This window comes from Ailuropoda melanoleuca, chromosome 12 (assembly GCF_002007445.2).
Source record: "Ailuropoda melanoleuca isolate Jingjing chromosome 12, ASM200744v2, whole genome shotgun sequence".
Taxonomy (NCBI): Eukaryota; Metazoa; Chordata; class Mammalia; order Carnivora; family Ursidae; genus Ailuropoda; species Ailuropoda melanoleuca.
The window spans coordinates 36,761,360-36,788,989 of NC_048229.1; the positions used below are offsets into that span (position 1 = coordinate 36,761,360).

At 52.2% G+C, this 27,630-nt stretch overlaps 1 protein-coding gene across 4 annotated transcripts; it reads right to left on the reverse strand.

Moving 5' to 3' along the window:
* Positions 1-416: 416 nt before the first annotated feature.
* SUPT5H (SPT5 homolog, DSIF elongation factor subunit) lies at positions 417-27,562 on the reverse strand. Of its 4 annotated transcripts, none has more exons than XM_002927380.4 (30): positions 27,412-27,562; positions 27,079-27,153; positions 22,596-22,761; positions 18,715-18,780; positions 18,169-18,180; positions 17,621-17,690; positions 17,439-17,507; positions 17,273-17,338; positions 17,017-17,047; positions 16,582-16,650; positions 11,882-12,133; positions 10,747-10,836; positions 10,566-10,636; positions 8,766-8,871; positions 8,426-8,519; positions 8,201-8,337; positions 7,575-7,730; positions 7,330-7,476; positions 6,360-6,506; positions 6,147-6,272; positions 5,209-5,293; positions 4,757-4,873; positions 4,571-4,673; positions 4,358-4,485; positions 4,158-4,263; positions 3,581-3,739; positions 3,295-3,463; positions 2,741-2,944; positions 910-1,005; positions 417-836 (listed from the first exon to the last, which is right to left on the reverse strand). In XM_002927380.4, exons 2-30 carry the CDS (start codon positions 27,151-27,153, stop codon positions 693-695), a joined length of 3,261 nt encoding a protein of 1,086 aa, XP_002927426.1. In that variant the 5' UTR covers positions 27,412-27,562; the 3' UTR covers positions 417-692. The 4 variants fall into 4 exon arrangements, with proteins under 4 accessions (XP_002927426.1, XP_011233235.1, XP_019663626.1 ...); XM_011234933.3 differs by having other exon boundaries at positions 27,419-27,560; XM_019808067.2 differs by having other exon boundaries at positions 27,433-27,488.
* Between the last annotated feature and the right edge of the window lie 68 nt (positions 27,563-27,630).

Sequence of the window (27,630 nt, forward strand, 5' to 3'; positions counted from 1 at the left end):
AAGGAAGGTGAAGGAAGGTCAAGGTACTAAGCCCCATTCTCTACCTTGCTCTCCATCTCCACCCCCAAGCCATCAGACAAGCCACAGCAATTCTGGTGTCACTGCTATGTGGGCTCCAGGGAGGGGACCATCAACTGCGGTATCCTGCACCGTAGGGAGAATTTAGGTTTTCCTGGGGGTTTACAGATTTTCACTTGTTATAAGCGTGAATGGGATGTAACTTCAATCACAGGCAGGCGCTATTCTAATAATCTCTTTCCAGTGTTTTCTCATACATTCAATCTTGAAAAGCCCTCTGGTGTAGGCAGTGTCATTTTCTAGATAGGGAAACTGAGGCTTATTAGGTACCATCTAGTTATTTCCCAGGAAGTAAGTAGGGTCTGCAAATGACCCCACTTACAAAACACAAGCACCACTTTTGACCAAACAGCTTTTTATTGAAAGACCATAACACAAAAGCAAGCTGGGGAAGGGAGGGTACAGAAGGTGGGGACCCTCCCCCAGACTCTATTCTGATTCCCATGAACATCAGTGAGGGAGACAGGAACCCAGAAAGGAAAATAAAGGAAATCCTGAACAACCAGATTAGCCCTGGTCCAGGCCTCAGGCCCTGTGTCGGAGCCAAGGGCCTGGGAAGGAAGGACACTCTACATCTGCCAGGTATCTGCGGAAGTCCGCCCGCCCTGTGTTCCTCAGGCCTCTAGAAGCTTCCCCAGGAAGCGGAGGTTGAGGATCTTGAGCTGCTCATCAAGGTCCATGCGGACGATGCCGTCCTCCCCATCGATGCTCAATAGGACCCCCGTGGCTTCCCGATCCTCACCCAGGATCACCTTCACCTGGGAGGGGGGACACGGGGTCAGGGTCCGTGTCAGCAGCCCAAGGCCCCCACGTCCCCCTGGCCTCCCTTACCTTGTTGTTCTTGGTGGGGGTGATGGGCTCCAGGTGCTCACTGGAGATGCTGACCACCTTCTCACTGTCCTTTAGGTATACGGAGCACATGCCTCCCTGTGGGTAGGGACAGCCTGGTCAGTCTGGCCTGTTTCCAGCGTAGGACTGCTGCCCACACTCGGGGGCCGTGGGCTCAGGACTCATTCGAACGAGTCGCTTTCCCAAGGTGACACAAGGGCAGCAAAGGCCAAAAGTTGGGCCTGGTTCCTGGGCCTGTAGTGTGTGTGGGCTGATCCCAGATCATGGGAAGCACCAAAATGAAGCAAACTTGGGCCCAAAGAGACTGCTTCTCAGGCACCCGACTCTTCATGTCCCGAGTGGGCCTCATCTTTCCCCTCCTGGGCCCGCCTGTGTCTTAGGGATATCCTCACAGTTCCTAGTCCCTGGCTGGAGCTCCGACCTCATGTTAGTCAGCTCTTTCACCGATAACCTCTAGCTCTGAGGTGTGTTCATTTGGCCTTCTGAGGGTCTCTGCCACCTCCCTCCCTACTCTTTTCCTCACAGCCTTATAAGGCAGCCTGACCTCCCCCTGGGCTCTGAGCCCCCAGTCTCACCCATCAAATCCATCCCTGCTAGAGAAATAAGGTGAATTAATAAACCACAGGCCCGATCCCACCACTGCCCTGCCTGCTTAGATTCCTCAGGACACAGTCCAAGGTCTCCAGGCTGCCACAGGACCTGGCCCAGTCACTTCTCTGGCCTTGTCACTCACCTTCCCCCTAGGCTTTCTATGTTCCAGCCATAATGAATACACTCCAACTCCCCAGATGTGCCAGGTTTTCCCTCACCTCTAGGCCTTTCCAAGTCCCCTCTTTCTGGAACACATTTAACCCCCTCCCCAGTCATTTCTCTTGGCTTACTCCTATTCGTCCATCAAGTCTCAGTGCAGACGCCTCCTTCTCCAGGAAGCACCTCCCGAACCCCTCCAAAGTTGAGTAAGGGTGCCTCCTCTAGGTTCCCATAGCTTCCCTTGCTCTCGGGGCTTCCTGTATCCCAGCTCTGGTCACTCAGGCTCTCCCTCTTTGGGGACATGTCTGCCTCCCCAACTAGAATGGGAGCTATGTTAAGGGCAGGGCCTGGAGCTGTCTTGGTCTCTGGTGTTTAATTAATTCAAGTAATATTTACTGGAAGGCCAACACACTGTTGGTTCCTCATCTAGAAACTACAGCTACTTAGAAATGAAATACAGGCTTAGTAACCAAAGAATCACCCCCTAAGTAAGCTTTAAGCTTTTAGGCAGCAGGTAGGTAACATGGAAAAAATTACACAGACTTCTAAGAGACAGATCTGAGATAGCTCAAAGGCTTCCCTGAAGGACGAGTAGCAGTTTACTAGAAAAATGATGGAAGGAAGAGAGTCCTAGACAAAGGAAAGTGATGAGCAAAGGCCCCGAGGCTGCAGGAAATTTGGTGACGGTGAGGAATGGAAAGGCCAGTGATCCTGGAGCAGGGGGGAGCGCTAGGGGTAGGGGTGCCTGGCACTAAACTGAAGCCAGACAGAGAGGAGCGCTCAGTCCAGAGGACTGGTCTCAGAGGACTATGTTAAAGTGTAATCTAGCTCCTGGGTGCCAGTCACTGTTCCAGGCCGAGAGGGCACCAGCCATGCACGCAACAGGGAGAAACCCCTGCCCTGTGGGGCCTGCAGGCCAGCCCTTCCACACCTGCTATTCCAGCTATCAACGGGTACTGGAAAACGTGGTTAGGTGGTAAAAAAGAAAAACCCAGTAGCCACAGAGATTGGGGACCCCAAAGGAGAGGATACCTGCCCACCAACCAACCTGGGCCCCACTTACTGTGACACTGCGGATGACTCCTGTCTGCCCCACCACCTGCGTATCCAGGTAGGTGTCCCGCACCTTCACCTGGATGTCAGTGGTTACCCAGTCGCTGGAGTTCTGCTCAATGCCTGAGCCTGGTGTGTGTGGGTTGTAGCCACCAGGGGAGGGGGCTCCAGGCGTCATCGGACTGTAGCCAACAGGGCTTGGGCTTGGGCTGGCCTGGGGGTGAAAAGGGGACAGCGTTTTGGAAATAGGTCCTCTAGCTTGGCTGTCCCCATAGACCCAAGGCCCATCCTGGTCCCCCCCCTTTTTTTTTTTTTTAAAGATTTGCTTATTTTAGAGAGAGAAAGAGCAAGAGAGAGTGAGCGTGCGAGTCCAGGGAGGGTCAGAGGGAGAGGGAGAGAGAAGCTTTAGCAGACTTCTCGCTGAGCTCCGAGCCCGACACACAGCTCAATCTCAAGACCCTGAGATCCCGACCTGAGCCAAAACCAAGAGTCAGACGCTTAACGGAATGGCCACCCTGGTGCCCCCTAGGCCATCACCCTTAAGGGCAGGAAGCTCACCGATACCTGATAGGCCATGGGTGAGGGTGTAGGGTGGTAGCTGGCTGGAGAGTGGGTGTTCTGGTAGCCTGCTGGGCTTGGCGCCACCTGGTGGTAGCTCTGTGGGCTGGGGCTGGGCTGGTAGGAGCCTTGAGGGGAGGGGGCGGCATAGGGGGAGAACTGGTCTGTGTTGTACCTGGAGAGTCAAAGACAGAAGGGGGCATTTGCTGGGGATGGAGCTGAAGAGAATAAGGTAATGGCAGCGGAGAGGGTCTGGGAGAGGTTTGATTTGGGTTAGCCCCACTGGACTCACATGGCTGGCGTCCCTGGCGTCTGTGGGTTATACTGAGGGTTGACCTGTGGGGATGAGGGGTCGGGATAGCCAGGTGTTTGGGGATTGGGGGTGCCCCCATAGGCCTGTGGGGACGGGGTGGGCTCGTCGTCGAAGGCATACTCGTATTCTTCCTCCGCCCTGTTGGAGAGAGGTCTGTTGAGAATGACTGTGGTAATCGCAACGATTGTAGCAAATGCTTCCAACAGGGCACTGAACACCTCACAAAAGCCCCATCCAGGGCCTCCATTTCACAGCTGAGGAGACTGGGAGGCAGACAAGGCTGCCTGCCCAAGGTCACACAGCTGGTCACGTGACCTAGAGCACACAAATCTGTCTCCCAGCCCAGGTCTTCACCACAGCATGCTACTCTGGGGGGGACTGGAGACTATCCCATTGCCAGCCCCAGGCCCACCCACCCCTTCGCACATGAGCAGCCCGGGGCTGGGAGCAGAGAATTCAGGGAGGGCCACAGAGACCCCTCCATCCCGCAGACACCCAGCATAACCACTCACACACACGGGCTCAGGGAACCCTGCCCCCCACCCTTGATCCTCACCGGGATGGCGTGTTGGGATTGTTGGGGTCCCAGGCCCCACTCTGAGCAGGAGTGCGGCTGCCGTCATGCAGGGGTGTCTGTGAACCGTAATGCGGGGTGCGGCTGCCTGAAATGGGACAGTGGGAGAGATGTTTGTTCGCTCTGCCCCGTCTCCAGGCCCCGCCATGTCATCCCTCCTCCTGGGCCCGGGGCACGCTCACCATCCTGGAGAGGGGTCTGAGAGCCATACATGGGTGTGCGGGAGCCAGAGCCATACATGGGCGTCTGGGAGCCGTACATGGGCGTCCGCCCGTAGGTTGAGGTCATGCCTCCCGGGCGCCGTGAGCCCCTGCGGACACAGAAAACTAGTGGGGTGAGTAGGGCCCTCTCACCTAACAACCCCCCTCCTGGCCCTGCCCTGCCCCGGCCCGTACACCGTCGTGAGCCGCTGACGGTCCACAGAGATGGTCTGGCAGGTGGAGTGCAGCTCCACACGGGCCGTGGACTCGGTGGCGTCCTTCACCACACCGATGTAGCCTGTTGAGGAGACGGGGGTCAAGCTGGGGGGGGGGGCTCCACCATGCCCCTTCCCAGGCCTCCAACACGGCCCTCAAGGTCACCTTTGTAGGGCCCTTGGGAGATGCGCACAGTCTGGCCGATGAGCTCGTTGTCTCTCCGCCCCCGGCCCCTGCTCATGCCTCCGCCTCCGCCGGGGCTGCCAAAGCCACCGCGCTGACCTGGGGAGGAAAGAGAACGTCACCAGGCGCCAAGGCCATGTCCTCCCCTCACATGCTGCGTCCACAGACCGCCCTCAAGGTGCCTCTCCACCCGCTTGACTCCTCCAATGCACACCCTCCGGTTTAAGGAGTTCCCTCCGGGGGCCCCCCATCACAGCCCCGGCACCGCTGTGACTACCCTGGCCCGCCACTGGGGGCCGTGGTGGGGGAGGGTCCTAGTCTCTGTGAGCTGTGAACTCCACCATGGCCAGGCCAGCGGAGCAGAAACCCAGAGAGTGTGGGCTGAAAAACCCACCCCTAGCCCCGAGACACATCCCTGCCCAACTCCCCCTCACCTCCAGCGCTGGGGTGCATGGGACTGCTGATCCGGGGGCTCATAGGGGCAAAGCCACCCACTGTGAAGTTGGTCACATCTCGGGGCTAGGGAAGGGATGAGAAGTGAACCAGCAGGCAGGGGCCTGGGGGACAGGCTCCCGGCCCCCATGCCACTGCCTGCCTCCATTTGGGAACAGTTCCTGCTTGAACTGGCTTGGCGGCCATCTCTGCCTCCTCCTAATGACGATGCCTCCATTTCCCTTTGGGGAAACTGCTGCCTCTATGCCACCATACGCCTGTCAATCAAGAGGCCCGGTCCTCCCCTGGCCAGGACTTTCTGGCCCTGGTGATATAAAGACTGCAAGTCAGGAGAATTCCTCACCCCATGCACAGGGCCCTGAGGACCAGCTCCTGGTCCCATCTCCCCAAAGCCAGGGCCTGATTTCCTTTCTGATACCTGGTTCTGTACAGCTTTCCCACACATCGCACCTCATCTGCATCTGCTGCTCCCCAGGGACAGTCACACAGCTCTGGGTCCCTCCGTTCAGGTGTCTGCTCAGGTGTCACCTCAAGGAGGCCTTTCCTGAACCTTCTCCAGCTAAAGCAGCAGCCCCCCATGATTCTCTCTCCCTATCCTGTTCTACTCCTGTCATCGCCTCACGCTGTACAACGTCTGTATTTATTGATCTGTTCGTCTCCGGGCTAGCAGCTCTAGAAGGGGAGAGACATTTGTCTTAGTCACTGTTGTATCTCCAGTGTCAGGCACCTGACAGGTGCTCAAAAAAAAAAACCCAAACGGATGAACGATTTGATAAAAAGCTTGGAATCCCAGTAAACTCTGCCAAGGACCAGAGCCTGACTTGTGCCCTCCTCATCCCCCACAAGCCCATTCTCATCACTGCTGGCACCAGGGAAGGCCAGGAACCCAAGAGCCAGGGTGCCACTGCACCCGCCTCACCTTGGAGCCCCCTGCCAGGACCAGGTGGCGGGTCTTGCACACAAACATGCCCCCGTTCTCCACCAGTTTCTTGCAGTGCAGGAAGGCGAAGCTGCGGAAGAGATGGCGAATTTCGCCCTCCCGGCCCTGGATGGGGAAAGGATGGTCACTCTTGGGGCCGGGCCCCACCCCAGCAGTTGCAGGCGGGGCCGAAGGGCAGGAGCTTATACTCACTGAGTGGGGGCCATCAATGACTTTGACGATGTCCTTCACATGGATGTTATTCTGTTCCGAGTCCAGGGCCACGGCAAAGCGGTTGTCCTTCTTCCGGGTCACAGCCTGGTGCCTGACGGTCACCACCTTCCCATACATGTTCAGCACCTACGGACCGAGGAGGGGGATGTTGAGCCATGAGAGTAGAAAGGGGTGACGTGGAGTAGGGCTTCCCTAAGGTGGGATGATCCTTCCTTGTGGGAGACTGTTCCAAGCTCTGCAGAAGTCTAGATCCCCTGGCAGTCTTAGGGCACCCCTGCCCAGGCACTGGGTCAAACAAAAATGTTCCCAATCATTCCAAAACACCTTTCAGGAGGAGAATCCATCCCGACTGAGCATCAGGGACCTGAGAAATGGGTGGAGGAGTAGATGTTAACATGTTTACCCATCACTGTGTGCCAGGCCCCCTACAAATTCTTCGCACGAGATTTCACTGAGGCCTCAAAACTTGCTGTCATGATTCCCATTTTACACAGGGGGGAATCTCAGGCCCAGAGAGGGCATGTCACTAGATCCAGGTCACACAGCATGGAACAAGAGAGTGATAAGAATCCAGAGTCCAGGGTCCTAAGCATTAGGCCCTGACTCCCACGTCCACAGGATATAGATGGAGGGGAGGAGGGCACCTGCAGCCCCCAGCCCTTGAGTAAGCACCTGCGTTTACATGTTTGATCTCAGGGCCTCAGTCACAATAAATGAAGTACATGCTACCATGATCTCCATTTTACAGGCTATGAAACACGCATGGAGAAGGTAAATGACGTGCCACTTGCCCAACAGCACACAGTCAACCCCGGCTGACAGAGCCGGATCCGCCGCCTAGAGCAGTCTGCACTCTTGGCCACCAGGCTCCACCACCTCCCACGATGAGGAGTTCGAGGGAGAGGAAGAACCTACAAGGAAGCCCCGCCACTGAGTGCAACACACACACCTGGAAGGTCTCCCGCTCCAGTCGCACGATGACACCCACGGTCTGGGGGTCCAGCTGCACCAGCTCCCCCCACTCGTGCTGGCCCCCCACATCCACGCCCGATGCCGTCTCTGAGCAGAGCTGCAGGTCCCGGGGGAGCACCTTCAGCTGCGGGACATGGGAAAGGGGTGAAGCAGGGTCCAAGCGGCTCCTCAGTCTGGGTCTCATCCTGGCACATTCCATGCCACTCCTCCCTCCCCACCTACCTCATGCATGGTGAGGTCAGAGAAGAGGATGACAAAGTTCTCCTCCACTCGCACAATGAGGCCTGTGTCACCCTCAAATCGGCCAGCAATCACCTTCACGTGGTCCCCCATTTTAAAGTATTTCCGAAGTTCCTGGGCCGGGAACTCTAGCATGTCCTAGGGATCGGGTGTGGGGATGCTGAGCCAGGGAAGGGAAGCTACCACATCCCGCCTGCCTCCCCCTCTCCAGAAGCCACTCACATTCTCAGAAAAGACCTTGCCAAGACCCACACCAAGCTCACAGCACCCGACCACAGACTCCTGAAGGCCGCCTGGCCCACCCTCAGACTGCCCCAGAGACAGCTCACCTCAGACTCGGGATATCAGCCTGGACACCCCTTTACTCCACACACAGAAAGCCTGTCCCCAAAACATAGGACAGAGACTAGATACTTCCTCAGGCCTAGCCGGAAAAAGCCTCACCCCAGACACACCATGCTAGCCTGGACAAACCCTCAGACGGACACACAGACACACAGACACAGACATACGCGCCCTTAAACCAAACTCAAACCAGGCAGCCACCTTAGCTTACGCCACGATTACATACCTATTACATACTTACGTATGGGCGGTCTGGCACCCACCTTGAGGTCCTCGTGCTTGGGCATGATGGTGATCTTGTTGCCGTCCACGCTGAGGATCTTGCCCTGCAGATTGATGAGCTCTCCCTCACACACCTCCACATTGTCCCCGGGCTGGAAGTTGTGCTCCCGCTCCTTCCCTGCAGGGACAGATGCACGGCTGACTCGGGGCTGCCCGCCATGAGCCGCCCCTCCTCCTTGGCCTGAGTTACCGAAGGGGCCAAATACCTGTGCTCTCAGTCACCACCTCAAGGTCAATGCCCTCCGGCTGGTCCTCAAACTTCTCCAGTTCAGACAGTGTGGGCTTCACACCCTCCGTGATCTGGACCCCAAGAGACAAGGGGAAGAGGAGGAAGTAGACAAAGGTCAGTGTCACAGCCCAGCTGAGCAGGATACAGAGATGGTGAGATTTATTTCCCTAGGGATGCTCCTACACTCCTGACTTGGAAGATTACCCAGGACAGACCCAGACCACCCACTGCTCTGGGGCCTGGACTGAAGGAGGGAGAGAAAGCCAGGCCTCCCTGCTCCCCCACATGGTAAGCAAGACACGCTCCGGGACCCTCACCACAGCAGACATGGCAAAGCTCTTGAACAGAAAGCCCTTCCGGCTGTAACGGTTCCCCTCGAAGATGAGGAAGTCACCATCAGAGGCAACATCGCCGCCCAGAGACCTGGGATTTTGTGGGAGAGAGAAGATTAAGAGGGGAATTAAGAAGAGAATCTTGCTGGGGCGCCTGGGTGGCTCAGTCGTTAAGCGTCTGCCTTCAGCTCAGGGCGTGATCCTGGCATTCTGGGATCGAGCCCCACATCAGGCTTCTCTGCTGGGTGCCTGCTTCTTCCTCTCCCACTCCCCCTGTTTGTCTCTCTCTCACTGGCTGTCTCTGTGTCAAATAAATAAATAAAATCTTTAAAAAAAAGAAGAGAATCTTGCTGACCCTCAAGCTCCTCTGCTGGCGGAGGGGGAAGAGGATCCCAGGGTGGCTGCCCCATCCCCTCCCATCGCATGCCCTCCTCGCTGAGTGACCTGTCACAAGCCCCAAGGCTGCTCCCTGCACCCCACTGCCCACTCTCCCTGCTTGACTGCTCAGCACAGTGCACCTGACTCTCTCATGAGCTACTGTTTGGTGCATCTCCCTAACCAGAATGGCAGCTCCCGAAGGGCGGACGTCTAATGTTTTCCATTCACTGCTATTTCCCCTAGAGCAGCAGCTTGCACAGCGGAGGCCCTCGGTGAAGACTAGCGGGACACAGTATTGGACCGCGCCAACGGGTAACACGCATGGAGCACTCAGCCTGCGCCAGGCCTGGCCACGCACCTCACAGACTCCTCCCTAAAGCCTCTGACATCACTCACATGAGCCACATTTCCCAGGGAAATGAGGGAGTGAGGCTCGCACAGGGCACACCTCACAGCTAGGGTGGTCTGAGTCCAGATTCGAATTCGGGAGATGGGACTCCCAAGCCTGTGCCCTAACTCTCCTGGCCCTGTACGTGGGGTGGGGGACACTCAGTTCCGGCCCCCGCTTAAAGAGCGAGGAGGGAAAGCCTCCCCCACTCCCAGAAAGGAAGTGTGGGGGAGCAGGCCGAGCTCCTCCTGCCACGTGCTCAATCCTCTTCTTGTTGGCGTGCTGAGTTTGGTGGAGGCCCGAGCGAGCTCTGTGGGCCGGGTCAGGGCACTCAGCAAAAGGAGGTCCAGTCAGGTGGACAGCGGGGGGCGGGGAGGGGGAGTGGGTCCAATTTGAGCATAAGAAGTATTATTCAAGTCCTGGGGTACACGTCAAAAGGCATTCTACGATCCTCCTTTAAAGGAATGACAATCCATCTGGTGGCTCACAAAGGGTTCCAGAATAGGACCAGGTCCTCGTTCCTCCATCTCCTCCCCTCCTGCCCTCCCCATCAGGAGCCCTCTCACAGCCCTGGAACACTGGGGTCACTGGGCTGCTCCAAAGCTCTCTCCAGCTGGGGAGGGCGAGGGACACACCCCGATGGGGAAGGGCTCTGTAGCTCCATGTCCTCTGTCCAGGCATCAGGAGGTCAGGGAAAGAGACCTCACAAAGCCTGACGTGCCGAGAGATCCCACTTCAGTACATGATACTGGGGCCACGTGCTATTTCTGGGTACACATGCGCATTAATTCATCTGATTCTCACGACAATCCCAGGAGGCAGGGGCATCACTGTTGATGGTTATGGCAGAGGAGCCAGAGGCCCAGGGATGTTCGATAACTTGGCTGAGGCAATGTCGCCAAGCTGACCATTCCCAAAGTAAAATGGGTCAGGGGGCCCATTCCTGCAGGGGGCCTGCGGAGGCACACTCTGCATCACAGCTCAGAGGACCTGCCAAGCCAGGCCCCAAGGACACTCACCTGATTTTCTCGGCGTCGAACAGCCTCTGCGGAGGCCGCTTAAACTTCTTCCTTTTGGCAAACCAGTCTTTCTGTGGAGGCAAGGGGGCGTGGGTGGGAAGGGAGAAGGAGGAGGGCTCGGCCACCGGCAAGGATCAGACGCATCCTCCCCACCCGTGAGCCGCAGGGCGTCCCCCGGTACCAAGCTCATGCGGGCCTTGATGCGGTCGTAGTCAATGCGGGGGATCATCTTCAAGGAGATGGTGTTTTGGCTGGGCTCCACATAATCCACCTGAGGAGAGGGGTGTGGTAAGGAGGGCCCTGGCCTTCCCGCCCCGACCCTAGACACAGGAAGGGCAGGACAGGGGGTGACGGTGAAGAAATCACACCCCACATTCTAACCTGTCTCCCCTCAACTCTGAAGCACAACACCCACCGGCTGCTTGACACCTCTACTCGGATGTCTGAAAGGCCCCTCAAACCGAGTACAGCCACAACGAACCCCCTGGTGGCCCCCAAGCCTGCTCCTCGCCCAGTTGTCTCCCACTCCATCATTCCTTCTGCTCTGACACAGCCTGGGAGTCGTTCTGGACTCCCTCTTCCTCTTCCGTCCATCTCCCAGGGGCGAGCAACTCCTGTCAGCTCTGCCTTCAGAAACTCTGACCTCTTCCCCCTCCTCCCTACTGCAACCCTGGGCCTGTCCCATCACCTGCCACCAGGACTATGGGCAGTGGTCTCCTCACTGGTCTCTGTCCTCCTGTGGCCCAATCCAGTCCAGCCCAGGGTTTGACAGCCAGGTAATTCTTTGTTGTGGGGGGCTGTCCCCTACACTGTAGGACGTTAGCAGCAACCCTGGCTTCTAACACTAGATGCTACAGCAACTCCCTCCTCAGCTGACACAACCGAGAAAGGTCCCCTGCAGGCAATATTGCCCCTGCCTGAGAACGTGAGAACCAAGAGTCTATTCTCAATGAAGCTACCAGAGTAATCCTATTAAAGTCCAAGTCCCGCTGTGTCCCTCTACCTCTAGTAGAAGCCAAAGCCCTATGATGGCCACAGGCGCAGTCCCCTCCCTGAGCCCATCTCCCGCCGCTCGCACCTTCTGCTTCAGCCAGGGCGGCCCTATACGTGCTGTTCCTACTGCCACGACACTCTTGCCCAAATACCCCACAAGGCTCCCTCCCTCACCTCCTTCAGATCTTACTCATCGTGCTTTGAACACACACAGAAGACGGTCATCCATTTCAAGGAAAAGGGAGGGGACTGAACAGGGGAGCAGGAATGTAACCGCAAGCCCTGGCCCCTCAGCTACCCTGCCCCACCCCCAGCCCTATCACCTGGGCAATGTCGTCCTTATAGATGCCCCTCTTCAGGCGGACCCAGGATTTTGGCTTCAGGTTGGCCACCTCCTTCACGACTTTGAGCACATCTGTCATCTCCTTGATGGGCACCATCTGCTGGTTCCAGTAGCCAAGCCGCAGGTTGCCCACACCCTCGATGGCCTGCTTCACATGCGTCTGCTTGTAGGCCTCCACGTAGATGTAGCCCTTCACATGCTCCGGCGCCACCACTGACTTAATCTGCAGGGGCTGCAGGACCGAGCCCGCGGCAGGAGACAGTGAGACATGCGTGCACCAAACAGTGACAGCTGCCACCACAGTGCTCGCTCTTCAGGGATTTATCCCACAGAAACGTTCACACTATGACCTGGACACAAGGATGTCTGCAGCAGAGTGACTGATTACAGCAAACAAACAAGACTGGACATTTGTAAATGTCCCCAAGAGGGATTTGTTAAACTATGGCAGAACCACTCCACGAAATACAACGTAGCACTTATAAACTAACGAATCTCTATATAGTGACACACAAAGGTAACAAACATAGGGTGCCTGGGGGGCTCAGTCCCTTACGCGTCTGACTCTTGATTTCAGCTCAGATCATGATCTCAGGGACACGAGATCAAGCCCCATGTTCGACTCTGTGCTGGGTGTGAAGCCTGCATGAGATTCTCTCTCTCTCTCTGCCCCTCCCCACCCCCTGCAAGCACGAAGAAAAGAAAAGAAAAGAAAAGAAAAGAAAAGAAAAGAAAAGAAAAGAAAAGAAAAGAGAAAAGAAAAGAGAAAGACAGACAGCAGATGCTATGTATAAACTGGACCGAAGAGAACTGGAAGGACTACTCTAAAGGCAAACAGAACACACTTTAAGACAAAAGCTACCGGAGACAAACAAGGACGTCTTATACTGATAAACGGTTCAATCATTCAAGAAGATACAAGAAGTACAAATACATATGAACCTAACAACAGAACCTCAAAAGACACAAGGCAAAAAGCAACAGAAATAAAAGGAGAAACTGACAGTTCACCAATAATAACTGGGGGCAATACGCTACTTTCGAAAATAGGACTAGACAGAAGATCAACAAGGGAACAGAGCACTTGAGCAATTCTATAAACCGACTAGACCTCACACGCATCTATAGACAGAACTCTGTCGAACACCACCAGAATCCATACCCTTAGGGCACATTTAACACTCTCCAGGATAAACCATATGTTAGGCCATTAAGTTAAGTCTCAACAAATGTAAAAGAATTGAAATCATATGAGATATATTCTCCAACCACATGGGAGTGGAATTAGAAATCAGTAACAGATTTAGAAAATTCACAACTATGTGAAAATATATTCCTAAGTAACCAATGAATTAAAAGTAAGAATTAGGGGTGCCTGGGTGGCTCAGTCAGGGAGCCTGCTTCTCCCTCTCCCTCTGTCTGCTACTCCCCCTGCCTGTGCTTTCTCTCTCTGTGTCAAATAAGTAAATAAAATCTTAGGGAAAAAATAAATAAAAGTAAGAATTACAGGGTGCAGGGCTGGCTCAGTGCGTGGAGCGTGAGACTCTTAATCTCGGGGTTCTGGGTTCAAGTCCCACACTGGGTGCAGAGATGACTTAAAAATGAAATATTTTAAAACAAAAAACCCATAAGAATTACAAGGGAAATTAGAAAATATTTTGAGATGAATGAAAACAAAAACACTAAACCTTACAGGATGTGAAAGAGCTGTGCTTAGAGGTAAATTTAGAACTGTAAAAAAGAAAAATAACTTAACCTTCCACGTTTAAGAAACTAAAAAAAGGAGGGGCGCCTGGGTGCCTCAGTCTGTTAAGCATCCGACTCTTGATTTCCACTCAGGTCACAATCTCAGGGTTGTGGGATCAAGCCCCATGTCGGGCTCTGTGCTGGGCGTGGAGCCTGCTTGGGATTCTCTCTCGTTCTCCCTCTGCCCCTCCCCACCTCTTAAAAAAAAAAAGAAAGAAACTAAAAAAGGTAAAGAAAACTAAACCCCAAGCAAGCAGAAGGAAAGAAATAACAAAGATCAGAGTGGAAATAAATAAAAGAGGAAATAGAAAAATAGAGAAGTCCATCAAAACCAAAAGCTGGTTCTTTGAAAAGACTAACAAGCCTGACAGCCTTTCAGCCAGGTTGATCAAGAAAGAGAAAAGAGGGGCGCCTGGGTGGCACAGCGGTTAAGCGTCTGCCTTCGGCTCAGGGCGTGATCCCGGCGTTCTGGGATCGAGCCCCACATCAGGCTCTTCAGCTATGAGCCTGCTTCTTCCTCTCCCACTACCCCTGCTTGTGTTCCCTCTCTCTCTGGCTGTCTCTATCTCTGTCGAATAAATAAATAAAATCTTTAAAAAAAAAAAAAAAAAAAAAGGAAAGAAAGAGACAAGAGACCCACATCACTCAAGACTCCAATTCCTAAAATCAGGAATGGAAGAAAGGACACTACCACCAAACTGACAAGATTATGAAGCAATAGTATGAACCACTGCACACCAACAAACTGGATAACCTCAATGAAACAAATGTTTCCCATAGAAAGACATACATTACCAAAACTGATTCAGAAAGAAAGAGAAAATCTGAATAGACCTATAAGAAGTAACGATACTGAATTAGTAACAGAAAAAATTTACACACACACACACACACACACACAGCCAAGACTAAGACAACTTCAATGATGGATTCTACCCAACATTTTATTTTTTTAATTTTTTAAGGATTTTACTTATTTGAGATAGAGAGCAAGTGGACATGAGCGAAAGAGAGCAAGTGAGAGCACACATGTGCGTGAACACGATCTGTGGGGGCAGAAGCAGGCTCTTCACTGAGCAGGAGCCCAATGTGGGGCTCAACCCCAGGACCCCGGGATCATGACCTGAGTTGAAGGCAGACGCTTAACCTACTGAGCCACAAAGGCGCCCCTCTTCACAAACTCTTTTCATTGGAAGTAACATTTCCCATCTCATCCTATGAATCTAACATTAACCTGATACCAGAAACAGGCATTGTTAAGAAACTACAAACTGGTATCTCTTATGAACGCTGAAGCAAGTATCTTTAATAAAATAGAACTGGATTCAGCCAACATATAAGAAAGATCAGACACTATGACCCTGAATTTTACAGTATGAAAATTATATCTCAATTAAAAAAGAAACAACTATGGGGCGCCTGGGTGGCTCAGTCTTTAAGCATCTGCCTTTGGCTCAGGTCATGATCCCAGTGTTCTGGGATCGAACCCTGCATTGGGCTCCCTGTGCAGCGGGAAGCCTGCTTCTCTCTCCCACTCCCCCTGCTTGTGTTCCCTCTCTCTCTGCCTCTCTCTGTGTCAAATAAATAAATAAAATCTTTAAAAAAAAAAGAAACAACTAAATTGTTTCAGCATTGCTTGTGATAGTGGAAAATGGAAACTGCCTTATATTTACTGGTCATGAGAAGATGATTAAGGCATTGGCAAAAGGCTCACTGCTGAATAATACATATACCATGTAATACCATTTTGTTTAAAAAAAACAAAACAACAAAAACAGACATTTTTTGACTTGCAGAGAAGATGACCTGGAAAGACACACAACCAATAGTAATTCCTTCTGAAAACTGGAACTCGGGGAGGGAGACTTGGCCTTCTACAATACACATATACGACTTTAGTCATCAAAAGAAAAAGCAATAATCAGTCGTAACTCAAATGGTCACTAGAACTTTGCCCAGGACACATGACTGAGGTTTGAGCACACTTCACACCACCTGCATAAATCCTGCAACCATCCACTTGGCCCCACTGACCGACATCCACTGCTTCAGCAGGTAAAAGCAATGCACTCAGCCTAACACGGATCATATTCAGAAAGCAAATCACCAGCCAGCACAGGGTTAGTGGTAGCTCCACGTTTCGTGAATTCTGAGTATACCCTTTGTAGGATTTGCCCGTTCCCAAACTGACAATTATGCCTCCGACAATAACTATGTTTATTGAACACAAGCTGCAGGACAAGTCCTGGCTGAAAGCTGGACATGTCCAAAGCTATTTAATCCTAATGATGCTGCGGGGCAAGCAGGACGCCCACAAAGGGGAAGGGGCTTGATCAAGGTCACAAGGCTAAGATGCAGCAGGGGCAGATTCAAGCTCCAACAGCCTGAAGACAGACCCAGGAACTCATTGCAACATCTTCATTTTTGTGTGCTGTGAGTAAGCCCCGAAGGGGCGGGACCGGCTCTGGCATGGTCACCATGTATCCTTACCCCTTCCAGTCAGAGACCTGCCCAGAGCAGGGGTTCAGCGGATATGTGATGACTGTATGAAAGAGAGAAGGAAAGAATTCTCCCCCTGACAGGCCTGTCCCCGACACAGTCAGCCACACTGTTCTATCCTAGGACTACTCCCAAACAGTGAAAGGGTGACAGCTGCCCAGCACGGCTGGTGAATGAGCAGAACTGACTCGGAAAAGGCTCAGGAAGCTAAGACGGCTGACTTCTGGAGGGCTACAGGCGCTGGTGATCCCTGCCAGGAATGCAAAGACAGTGAAGACGGCACCTCTGTCAGGCACTGAAGAGCCCTTCAATCCAGGGAGGGATCGTTCTAGCTATAGCAGCTCACGTAACGGGCACCTAATACCCTTGGACCTATACTGTCCGTCCCCTTGGGCTCACTCTCTCTTTTCCAAGCTGCCTGCCTACCCGACTTACCGTGTCTGTGAACTGGTAGGCAATGAACTTGCGCATCAAGGAAATGGCTGTGGCCCGTTCCTCCCCAATCTGGAAGGAGAGAGAGCGCCTTCAGAGAGATGAAGACATGAAGAACAGACATAGGAAAGGGGGCAGAAGACAGCAGCAAGGCAGACAGAGTCATCAGGAAAGAAAGATAAAACAGACTAGAGAGAGAGAGGAGCAAGAAGATGAAGAGGTACCGAGCAAGAAGGATGGGCGGCAAGACAGACAGGGGTGGGAGACAGTGAGTAAATGAGGGGAGGAGAGGGGGGCAAGGGGAGCCGGGAGGTGGGGGATGAAGAGGCAGAGACAGGACTGAGAGACTGACAGGCCAAGAAGACCCAGGACAGAAAGATGGCAAGCTCTCCCTAACAAGGCCACCTCCCGCATTCCCCTGCCTCCCAGAGTACACACCTTACATTTGACAGTCCACAGATTTGGATCCCTAGACAGGACAGGAAAAGGAAGCCCTTCAGATCACCACACCCATCCTTCCTCTCCTCCCTCCACCAACTCTCCTTCTCCATCCTTCCATCCATAAGGAGGAGGAAGAGGTCGAATGCCAACTTGCCACTAGTGCCCACCGTCGACCACTCTGTGTCTGCGTACACTCATCACCCCAATACAAGAATCCCCCCATCTCAGTGTGCCCATGCCACCCTCCCCTTACTTGACTCCTGGGAGCAGCTGCTGCTGGGTGATGTCATCCGAGAGCTCATCGGATCCTCCATACACCCTGGAGAGAGGACAGCAGTTGGGAAGGGGGGTGATGATGCTCAGTCAGAGCCCAGACCCCTCCCAAAAAGCGACCACCTGCTCCAATCCCATGCCCTTACGTCTCTCCCACAGACGACTTGGCATATTTCTTCATGTAATACTCGCCCAGTTCTTCCTCTCGCTGGTCCCTGGGGTGTGAAGGGGGAAAGTAAACATGAATGAAAGGCTGTGGAGAGAAGGGTGGGCCGAGCTGCCCCCAAATCTCCGAGAGCCAGTCTCACCCTTTCGCCTCCCTACTTACCTCCAGAGGTTTTGTAGGCGGCGAGCCCCAGAACGGTCTTCATCCAGGACAACATTATCGATATTGGAGGCTGCAGAAAAATGGGCAGGTGGGGTGAGTAAGGGGAGGTGAAAGGCAGGGGCCTGGAGAAAGTGATGGGGGCTAAGAGGGCCGGAGTTGGGCCCTGGGGCAAGAGACACCTCACTGAGGAACCCCCAACCCTCACCCTCTATTCTGTCCTGCTCAGCAATCCTGCTTCTCACGAAGACGACTTGGGGGACAGGGACCAACAGGTGGGGACTTCCAGCCATTCCCCATCTCACAGCCGCTAAGTATTCCCTGAACTCCATCCCTGTCGCCCACAATGCTCACACGCACACATAAACACACACACTTTCCCAGGCCAACGGCTGGAGACCTGACCTCAGAAGTCCCTGATTCTGGACCCTCTATGAGTCAGAGCCCCCAGGGCCAGAAGGGGCCAGGGGTGGAGGGAGGGTGCCGTGGGCAGGAAGGAGATGTCAGGATATGGGAGGAGGGTCGGGGAATCACAGTTTTCAGATTCTTACCTTCGATCTCTTCTACTTGGAGGAAGAGGAGGTGGTGGTGGTGGTGGTGGTGGTGGTGGGCGAGGGCAGACAAAGTATGAGCCAAATTATAGCAGCGAAATCAACCAATGGGTTGGGGGAAGGGGAAGGGAGGGACACAGGAAGGTTGAAAATCAAAAGTAAAGGCCAGGCACCAGGTGGTTGGGGGAGAAGCCGAAATGTATGAGGCGCACAAAACGGAAAATAACAGGGAAGTGGGGGCACTGGCCCAGGAAGTGGGGGGTATCTTGGGACAGAGCCCACCCCCCCCCAACAACTCCCAGAAGGGATTCACTGGGGCCCTGGGATCCCAGAGTCTTCTTCCCACCACGCCCACCACCCAAAGCCCCCGTCCCCCAACTCATGGGCCTAAAAGGAAAAGGGTACAGAGCTGGTCTCTCTGGCAACGACAGAAAGAAGCGAGGTGAGGAGGGTTGGGGGGGGGCAGGGCATGGGTGGGGGATGGGCTCTCAAGACCCTCTTGGTCACACCCCAAAGCGGTCTTACAGAGGTGGGGCCCCCACACACCTTTCTCTAGAATGTCCTCTGCTCCGTCCTCCCACTGGTCCTCGTCCTCATACTCATCGTCCACATCTGCAACACGAAAGCCAAGCAGTCAGGGAGGCAGCTGCAGCAAAGGTGACCTCAAGACAGTGGCTGCAGGAAGACATCACTGGGAGGCAGGCATGACAACCATCCACCTTGCGGGTCAGGACAGAGAGGCCCGCACAGGTGAGGCTCTCGCCCGAAGCTGCGAAGCTGCTTCAAGCCACGGGATCGGGTCTCCCGTGCAGCCCCACCTCCACCAGGCTCTAAAAGCCACCCCTCCCCCAACCCTGTCCACAAGTCCATTGAAAAAATCGGATCAGGGACACCAGGCTGGCTTAGTCAGCAGAGCGTGCAACTCTTGATGTTGGGATGAAGAGTTCAAGCCCCATGTTGGGTGTAGAGATTACTAAAAAAAATAATAATAAACTAAAAAAAAAAATCAGATCTAAATAAGCAAACACAAAAGCTCCCTCCAAACTATCAACACCAGTATATGGTTTTTTTAAAGATGCAATTCACAGTCTGTGGGTTTTGTTGACATTCCCTCAGGTCTGTAACACTAACTCTCACTGAGAGTGTCCCGTGTGCTCTGCTCTGGTGTGAGCACTTGCCACAGATTCTGCATAGCGTCCTCCAGTACCAGCACTGTTCCGATTTGACAGTAAGGGCTCTGAGGCCCAGACACGGGACCCAAAGACTCAGCTGGTCCCGGAGACACAGGCTAGCTCCAGGGTTCACGCTCCGAATTTCTTCACTAAATTACTTGTGCTCTTCCATATGTAGCGAATATTATACTAAAAACTGAACAGTGATACCCGTACCTGATGAAACAATTCAAAGCGTTCAGAGGATGTATGTGTGCAGGGAAGTCTCCCTCCAGTTTCTAGCCCCCGCTAGCTCAGTCCCCTTCCCCAGAGGCACCTCCATGGCCAGTGTCTTGCCTAGAGATCACCTGTGCATATAGAGGAAACGCATCTAAACCCTCCACCACCCCCTGCCCCATCGCAACTTTGTAACACACTGTTCCGTACCTTCCTCTTTCTCTAAGCAATCCTACGAGCCTCAGGTGCCTCTGTAGGAGCACATAGGAGCACACGCCTCATTTGCTATCTGGCAATCTGCCCCACAACTCATTTTACCAGGCCCTTCCCATCAACGGACATTTAGGTCACCAGACACCAGACATTTACAACTGCAAAGAGGACTGCCGCAACCATCTTTGGCCTCGTGTCTTCATGTGCCTGTGCAAGTTTAATTGTCGGGTGAGCTCCTAAAAAAGAACTGCTGGGGGGCGCCTGGGTGGCACAGCGGTTGAGTGTCTGCCTTCAGCTCAGGGCGTGATCCCGGTGTTGTGGGATCGAGCCCCGCGTCAGGCTCCTCCTCTGTGAGCCTGCTTCTTCCTCTCCCACTCCCCCTGCTTGTGTTCCCTCTCTCGCTGGCTGTCTCTATCTCTGTCGAATAAATAAAATCTTTAAAAAAAAAAAAAAAAAGAACTGCTGGATCAAAGGGTCCCTGACTGTTAAACATCAGTGGGCACCGCCACAGAGCCTTCCTACATGCAGTGCCCAACGATGCTCCCACCACCAACACGTGGTTGTCTCCAGCAGTCCATGTCAGTGTCACACAGCATGTTATCCCTTCTTTTGATCTGGGTCCTTCTGCTACCTGAGACCTCTTCTTGAAGAAAGGACTCTCTTCCCTCAGCCTTTAAGGGGAAGACCAGGAGTGTTCCGAGCATCTCCTGGCCCTCTGCTCCCTGGTTTACCCTCAGGGGAGAGGGTCCCAAGAAATTGGCGGATGGCATTCCAAGTAGTTCTCCTTTACATGGGTGTGGGGAACAAGCATTCGCCTTTACATGGCTGGTGGGAGGATCTGGTATGACCTTTCCAGGGGCCAACAGTTGGCCACAGACATCGAAAGACTTTAAAATCACATGTATTCCTTTGCCCAGCAGTTTGACTCATAGGGATTTACCATGTAGAAAATCTTCGGGGTCCACGACAGACAAAATACTACATTTTTACTGTCACTAATTGAAAAGTCGTATTTACATCAATTATGAACAATGGAAATAAATCACAACGTTAGCAGCGAACTCTGATATTTTCCCAGCCTGTTACAGCTGCAGATATCTCAAAATGTCATTTGCACTCATTGCTACTTCAAAATTAGATTCTTGGGGCGCCTGGGTGGCACAGTTGTTAAGCGTCTGCCTTCGGCTCAGGGCGTGATCCCAGCGTTCTGGGATCGAGCCCCATATCAGGCTCCTCCGCTATCAGCCTGCTTCTTCCTCTCCCACTCCCCCAGCTTGTGTCCCCTCTCTCGCTGGCTGTCTCTATCTCTGTCGAATAAATAAATAAAATCTTAAAAAAAAAAAAAAGATTATCAGACCCTCCACTAAATCTTGTTATTTCAAAGCATTCAGGATGAAACCCACACATTCTGTGAATATTTGGCTACTGTGTTTCAGTATAATTGTTCTCTCTGGAATCCTATGTTATTTTTCCCCTCAGCATTTCACAGCATGGTTCTAAGAAGGGGTCTGCAGACTTCAGCAGACTGCCAAAGGAGCCACAGCACAACGTTCAGAACCCCCAGTCCAGGTAGTAACTTGCGTCTATGGTCTAAATACAGAAGGTGCTCCCAGCAGTGCTACTTGTAATAATGAAAAACACAAACTTCAATGTCCGAGAAGATTAAATAAATAAATAGAATAATAAAACAAATTATGGAAAAAATACTATGTAGTCATTGGAGGGGGAAATGGGTATTTCCAGGTTGATGATGATGAGGATGACAGCAGCTAAACTTTATTGAGCACTGAGGTGCCAAAAGTGTTCAGAAAACTTTCTTTACATGAATTAACTCATTTAATCTATGCTGTTATATGCTCCTCCACGATCGTTGAAAGTAAAAAAAAAAAAAAAAAAAGCAGTTTATAGAACAGTAGGTGCGACATAGACATAGAGAGCATTAATAGATGACCTCCTTTCCTGTGTGCCTGCTCTAGGCCGGGCACGTCACTTTGGGTTGCCATCTACTTGACATGCTTTACATGCTCAGCTCCCCCAAATCCTCAAAATATCCCTGCTGTTATACAAAGGACTGTTTGTCCCCCTGAACAGAGGGGAAAAGGGGCTCCAAGAGACGGACAGCGACTCTACCCAGGGCCACATGGAGAAGAGAGCAGAGGCAGGCCAAGGGGCACCTGGGCCTGTCGGCCTCCACAACCCTGTCCTGCCTACGTCTAGGTCATCAGTGCTTTTCATGATGAGCACAGATTTCAGGTTTTTAAAGGATGATAATGGGGGGCGCCTGGGTGGCACAGCGGTTAAGCCTCTGCCTTTGGCTCAGGGCGTGATGCCGACGTTATGGGATCGAGCCCCACGTCAGGCTCCTCTGCTATGAGCCTGCTTCTTCCTCTCCCACTCCCCCTGCTTGTGTTCCCTCTCTCGCTGGCTGTCTCTATCTCTGTAGATAAATAAATAAAATCTTTAAAAAAATAAAATAAAATAAAAAATAAAGGATGATAACGGTATTACAACGGTGTATTTTAAAAGGACTGATGTTTTAGGAATATAGAGACAAATATTTTGGGGCAAAATTACATATTTGGGATTTGCTTTGACATCATCCACCAGTGGGCGGGAGTGAGGAGGAAGAAGCAAAACAAGACTGGTACCAAGCTGTTAACTCTTGACGCAAGCTGATGGGATGTGGAGGTTCCACACGCTATCCTACTACTGTGGGTTTGACATTTACCAAAACAAAAATTTTTTCTAAAAAAAGGTACATTCAAGAAACAGAAGTGAAAGTGGAAGTCCAGCCTTTGCTCAGCACTGGCCAGCCCTGTGACGTACCAGCCTCGTCCAGAATGAAGCCGCCGTGCCGGGGTTTCTTGGGAGGCCGGTCATCATCTTCCTCCTCCTCTTCCTCATCATATTCTTCCTCCTCTTCCTCCTCCTCTTCTTCCTCGGGCTCTTCCTCCTTCTCACTGCCTGCTACACTCCGCCGCTCTTCCTCTACCTGGAGAGTCAGGTAGGGTTGGGGCACCAAGGCTCTGTACCCCCAAATCCAGACACCAAGCCCCTCCCACCCCCAAATCGGACTCCAGCTCTGCCTGGCTAGTCATAACCCCCTTTGCTCTGCATACACTCCCTTCCCCCCTGGCCAGACCTCTCTGCTAGCCATCCTATCTCAGTGACAGCACTGTCATCCACCCAGCCAATACCTGGGAGCTAACCCAGACCCCCTGCTCCACCAGACCTCCTTGCTAGCCTCCACTTGGCCTGTAAATGTAGCTCCATGAAGTTTGGTCCTTGGTCCCCGTCTCTTTCCACCCTACAACTCCCTAGGCCCTTATCCGCTCCCTTGGCTGGTGGACATCTCTGTGACCACGATTCCTGTATCTCTAGTTCCAGTCCACACTGCTCCCCAAAGTCACTGCCTGCCTCCTGTTGCTAATTCCATGAACAATCTTTACTCCTTACCTACAAAACATTTCATACCACTGATCCTCCCTCCCTAGAGAAAAGCTCTTTCTTTGGCATCCGTCACATCACATTACCCTGGCTTTTCTCCAACTTCTCTGGCTGGTCCTCTGCACGGCCCTCTTCCTCTGCTCACCTCTCCAGTGCTGGCTTCCGTCCCCAGGCTTCAGCCAGGGAACTACGCCGCTTCTCGCTGCATACACTCTCCCCTTGGGCCACTTTACCTTCCACAGTCTCAGCTCCTTCTCTGCAGGTGATGCCCTATCTGTCTCCAGTTCACACTTACTTCCAGTACTAGAGGCCCCCATGTGTCAGCAGCCTCCACAAATGGCTCCCCCAGATGTCCTCTGAGTCCTGCACACACACCACGTCCTACACTGATCTGTGTCTTCCTCCAGACCTGTGCTGGCTCCCTCTAGCTTCCATCAGGCACCAAACTCTTGGCCTTTCTTGCTTTTGGAACACTGTCCCTCCAATCTGTCCCTTCCTCCCCATCCCTACAGGCCCTAGCCTCGGCCAGAAAGCTGCCCTCTAAAACCTAGCCCCTTCTTCCCCAGCCTCTTCGCCTCTAATCCCTTTTTCCAAACCAGTCACAAAAGGAAATGATCCAGACAAAACAGTGTTCCCCAAACTTCAATCTTTTCTTCACTAACTTGAGGCCTTTTTGCCAAATTCCCATTAGTACAACTCATTTATCTAATATTTTCTTTAAATTCACTCACGTTTTCATTTAACTTAACAAAGAAACTTTTCCATACTTTGAAACATTTCAGAAGTAAAAATATTTTTAAAGTTGGCTTGTCACAGCAACAAGTAACCATAAAGATAAAAGCAAAACAATGTTATTATTAAGTTCTAGCATGATACTGTTGCCGGCCCCAGGCTCTAAGCCAAACACCTCTTCTCCTGACAAACAGGGAGACAAGCAAATTTCAGAAAAGTGTTCAAGACACAGTAGCACCAAAGTGAAACTTTCTCTGTGACCCAGTCAAAAGACAGGACACACAACTTACACAGGAAATAACTTCATGATGATTCAATGTGGCTTAAAGTCTTGTTCTTACCCATCTAAAAGCACCTCTCATCACCCCCGACCTGGAATGCATCCTGTAGTCTTGGAAAACTAAGTATGATCTAAAACATGAAACAGATCATTGGGTCCCCTGCTTCAAACATGGCCATGGCTCCCCACTGCCCTCAGGTAAAGAACCAGCTCTTACCAGCCTAGACTAGAAACACTCTACCCACTGCCTCTCCCTTTCATACTGCCTCTTTGGGCTCCCCTTTCCAAACGCTAGGTCCCAGCCACACTGAACCATTTGTACCATGCTCTCTCGGTGCTATCCATCATCCATGCTGGTTCTCTGCAAAAAAGCTACTCTCCTTTGCCTCCCACTCCTACTTCAATCAAAATACCCCCTCTTCCAGGAAGTCATGCCTACCACCTGCACCCAGCAAAGTCAGGCATATCCTCCAGCTTCCTCCATCACAGCCTTGACCACTGTGAGCTCCCTAAGAGCAGGAACCAGGCTATCTCAGGCACTGCTGGGTCCCCAACATCACCCAGTCCAGGGATGGGACAGAAGACAACTGAAAGATCTGTTTAGTACATATTCCTGACTAATCCCCAATGTCCCACATTTTACCAACTCAAACCACAACAGGACCACAGCCTGATTTCAAGGAACCTTGTCATCATTCCGCTGGCTCAGTCCCAGCAAAACCTTCTCTCCAAACCTGGCTCCCCAATCCCTGAGGAGAGGGCTCCCATTACTGTCTTTGTGTTATCTTAGGGCTTGAATGTGCTCTTACACTGTCCATCCTCACGATCCCCTGAAGGAACCATCTGTTTATAAAACTATCTCCACCCCAGGACAGAGAGCTCCATGAGGGAGCCAGTGATCCCAACATGATAGAAACTCTAGGAACACTTGTTCAATGTACGAATGAGCAGGTTACTGGGACTGAGAATGGTGAAACAGCTCATTCCCCCAACAGGGGTACCATCTGCCATCCCTACCTTCTTCGTTCCACAGGGCCTGGTCCTTCAAGGACATGCTAACATCTGGCTGTCCAAAAAGCCTATCCAGTCCCATCTCTGGCTGGCCTCTCACTGTCCTCCTGCCTCATCTGGTGATAGCAGACAAGCCAGCAGGTGATTAAGAGCCTGGTGTGGTGTTGGAGAAGTGGAACAGCAAACCAGATGTCCGAGCCAGGAAAAGGACCCTGGGATCCTGGTCTCATTACCACCGGGATTTAACCACAAGCAGTGCCTTGAAGCCATGAGTCAGAGAGAACAAGAACCCAGTGCTAGTGCTTGAAGCAAAAGCCCTTCCTAGCATCCTCCCACTTCCTTCACCCCCACCACGGCTTCTCAATTTCTCCAACTCTTCACTGGAAGCTGAGGACCCCCAGAGGGCACAAGGATTGACAATCAAATGCCTACAGAGGTCAAGAAACAAAGTAAGTAGGGCAGCTCAAAAGAAACCCATGGTACTCTCTACCTGATATTTCCCAGAACACAAGTACATGAAATCTTTCCTTAAATCCTCCATAAGGTAGGCATGATGATAAATGATAACTGATGTATCCCAAGAATTGGAGAAAATTCCCCATTCTACAGCAGGCTGACACTTCTTGAGCAAAGAGCTGCTCAATAGAACACTCCTGGGTCTCAGGTTGCTAGCTTCTCTCGCTTTCCCAGAAAAGCAGAAAATCATGATTTTTACATGAAATAGCCCTTACGAGTGTTAGCAACTAATTTTAACAAACTGATTTACGTTTCTGAAGGTTAAAGGGGACATCTACAATCATCAAGTCATCTCTTTATTAGTTTGTTAACTGATGCTACTAATTGTAAACTCTGTGAAAGCAAAGATTTGCCTTGCTCCACTCTCTCCAACACCAGGAAGAATCTGGAACACAGTAGTAGATACTCAAACATGTATTTAATCAACAAATAAATCAGAAATAAACAAAAGAAGAAAATAGTTAACAGCAGAATATTTAAAATCAGGTAAGTCCCAGGAAATATTATTTGGTTCCTGAAACAGTAACATTCGATAAACCCAAAGCCAGAATGAGCCTTTCAAAACATGAGATCATACCCCTTCTTTGCTGCAAAACCTCTCATGACTCTGTCGCCCTCAATCAGGACAAATTCCTCACCAGAACCTTCAAGATCCTATATGACCTGGCTCCTGTTACTCTCACTCTGATGTGGCCAAACTCAATTCCTTGTTACTTCCTGAACATGCAGACACGCTCCCAACTTTGCACGTGCTGCTTCCCCTTACTGCAACACTTTTCTTCCACGCACGACTCTCTCCCTCACCTTCCACAATGTCTTTTTTCAAACATTGCCCTCTCAGACTCACCTTAGTTAAAACTGACCACTTATCTACTTTTTTCCAGAGTGCCCTCTGCCTTACTAAAAGATATAATTATCAGTTATGCTTATTTACAACCACAGAGGCAAAGACTTCCAAAATCTGTTTTGCTTACTGGTGCAGTTCCCGGACAAAGAACTGTGCCCAGTACACAGTAGGAACTAAAAATATATTTCCAAAATGAAGGAGCACACCCCAAAATAAAAGCTAACACTGAGTGCTCGCTATATGCCAGGTCCTTTATACACATCACCTGCTATTTCACTGTACCTGGGGCTTCCTTGGCCTCCCTCACCTGTTCCTCTTCTTGACTTAGGCTTGCCTACTTCTCTATCATTACCAACAACCTGGAAGCTCTCAGAGGCCAGAGCTCGTTCCGATCTCCTCGGAGCTCCCACAGGGGCCTTTCTGCCCTGGTCCTGTCCCTAGGCGCGATGCCTCCCCACCATGTCCCAGCCACACACCTCGGCCTCCTCGCCGTCACTGCTGCGCTCGCTATCCTCCTCTTCGGAGAAGTTGCTGTCCTCGCTGTCCGACATCTGCTCTTGCAGGAAAAGACGGGCGCCCTCAGTGCGTCCCCCAAACAGGAGCCCCACCCCAGCCTCAGTTTCCCCGCCAGTTCCCGGGAAGAAGAAAAATCCCTTAGCGCACTTCCGGCAGCTTCGTTATGGCAACCGTGAGCCCCCAAAGGCTACCCCCTAAGCCACCTGCTACATCTTCCGTGTCCCCGAATCCGGGCTCTAAACCTCCCGGGGCCCCGGCGACCCCCAGTCCTGCCACCTCGGCGTCCAACCCACCCCTCACCGCTCCGGTTCCACCTCACAGGTCTTCGGTATCAGCAGCTGTTCACACGACGCCTGGCTGGGAACTGACGTGCCCTCTCGCGAGAACCTACCCGTTGGCCTCGCCTAACGCGAAATTTCCGGGGATCATCTCCTGCGTCGCACTTCCAGGACGCCATCTTGAAAGTGGCAGATCTGAACATGGCGTCGACATCTTGGGAGGGTCAAAGAGGA

What these genes read in the sequence shown, in the direction of transcription:
- SUPT5H (XM_002927380.4), bottom strand. Translation starts at nt 27,153, where the DNA reads ATGTCGGACAGCGAGGACAGCAACTTCTCCGAAGAGGAGGATAGCGAG. An exon ending in CTTCATTCTGGACGAGGCTG is followed by an intron (nt 18,781 to 22,595) that starts GTACGTCACAGG and finishes TTCGTGTTGCAG; the next exon opens with ATGTGGACGATGAGTATGAG. An exon ending in TCAAGGCCCGCATGAGCTTG is followed by an intron (nt 10,637 to 10,746) that starts GTACCGGGGGAC and finishes TTGCCTCCACAG; the next exon opens with AAAGACTGGTTTGCCAAAAG.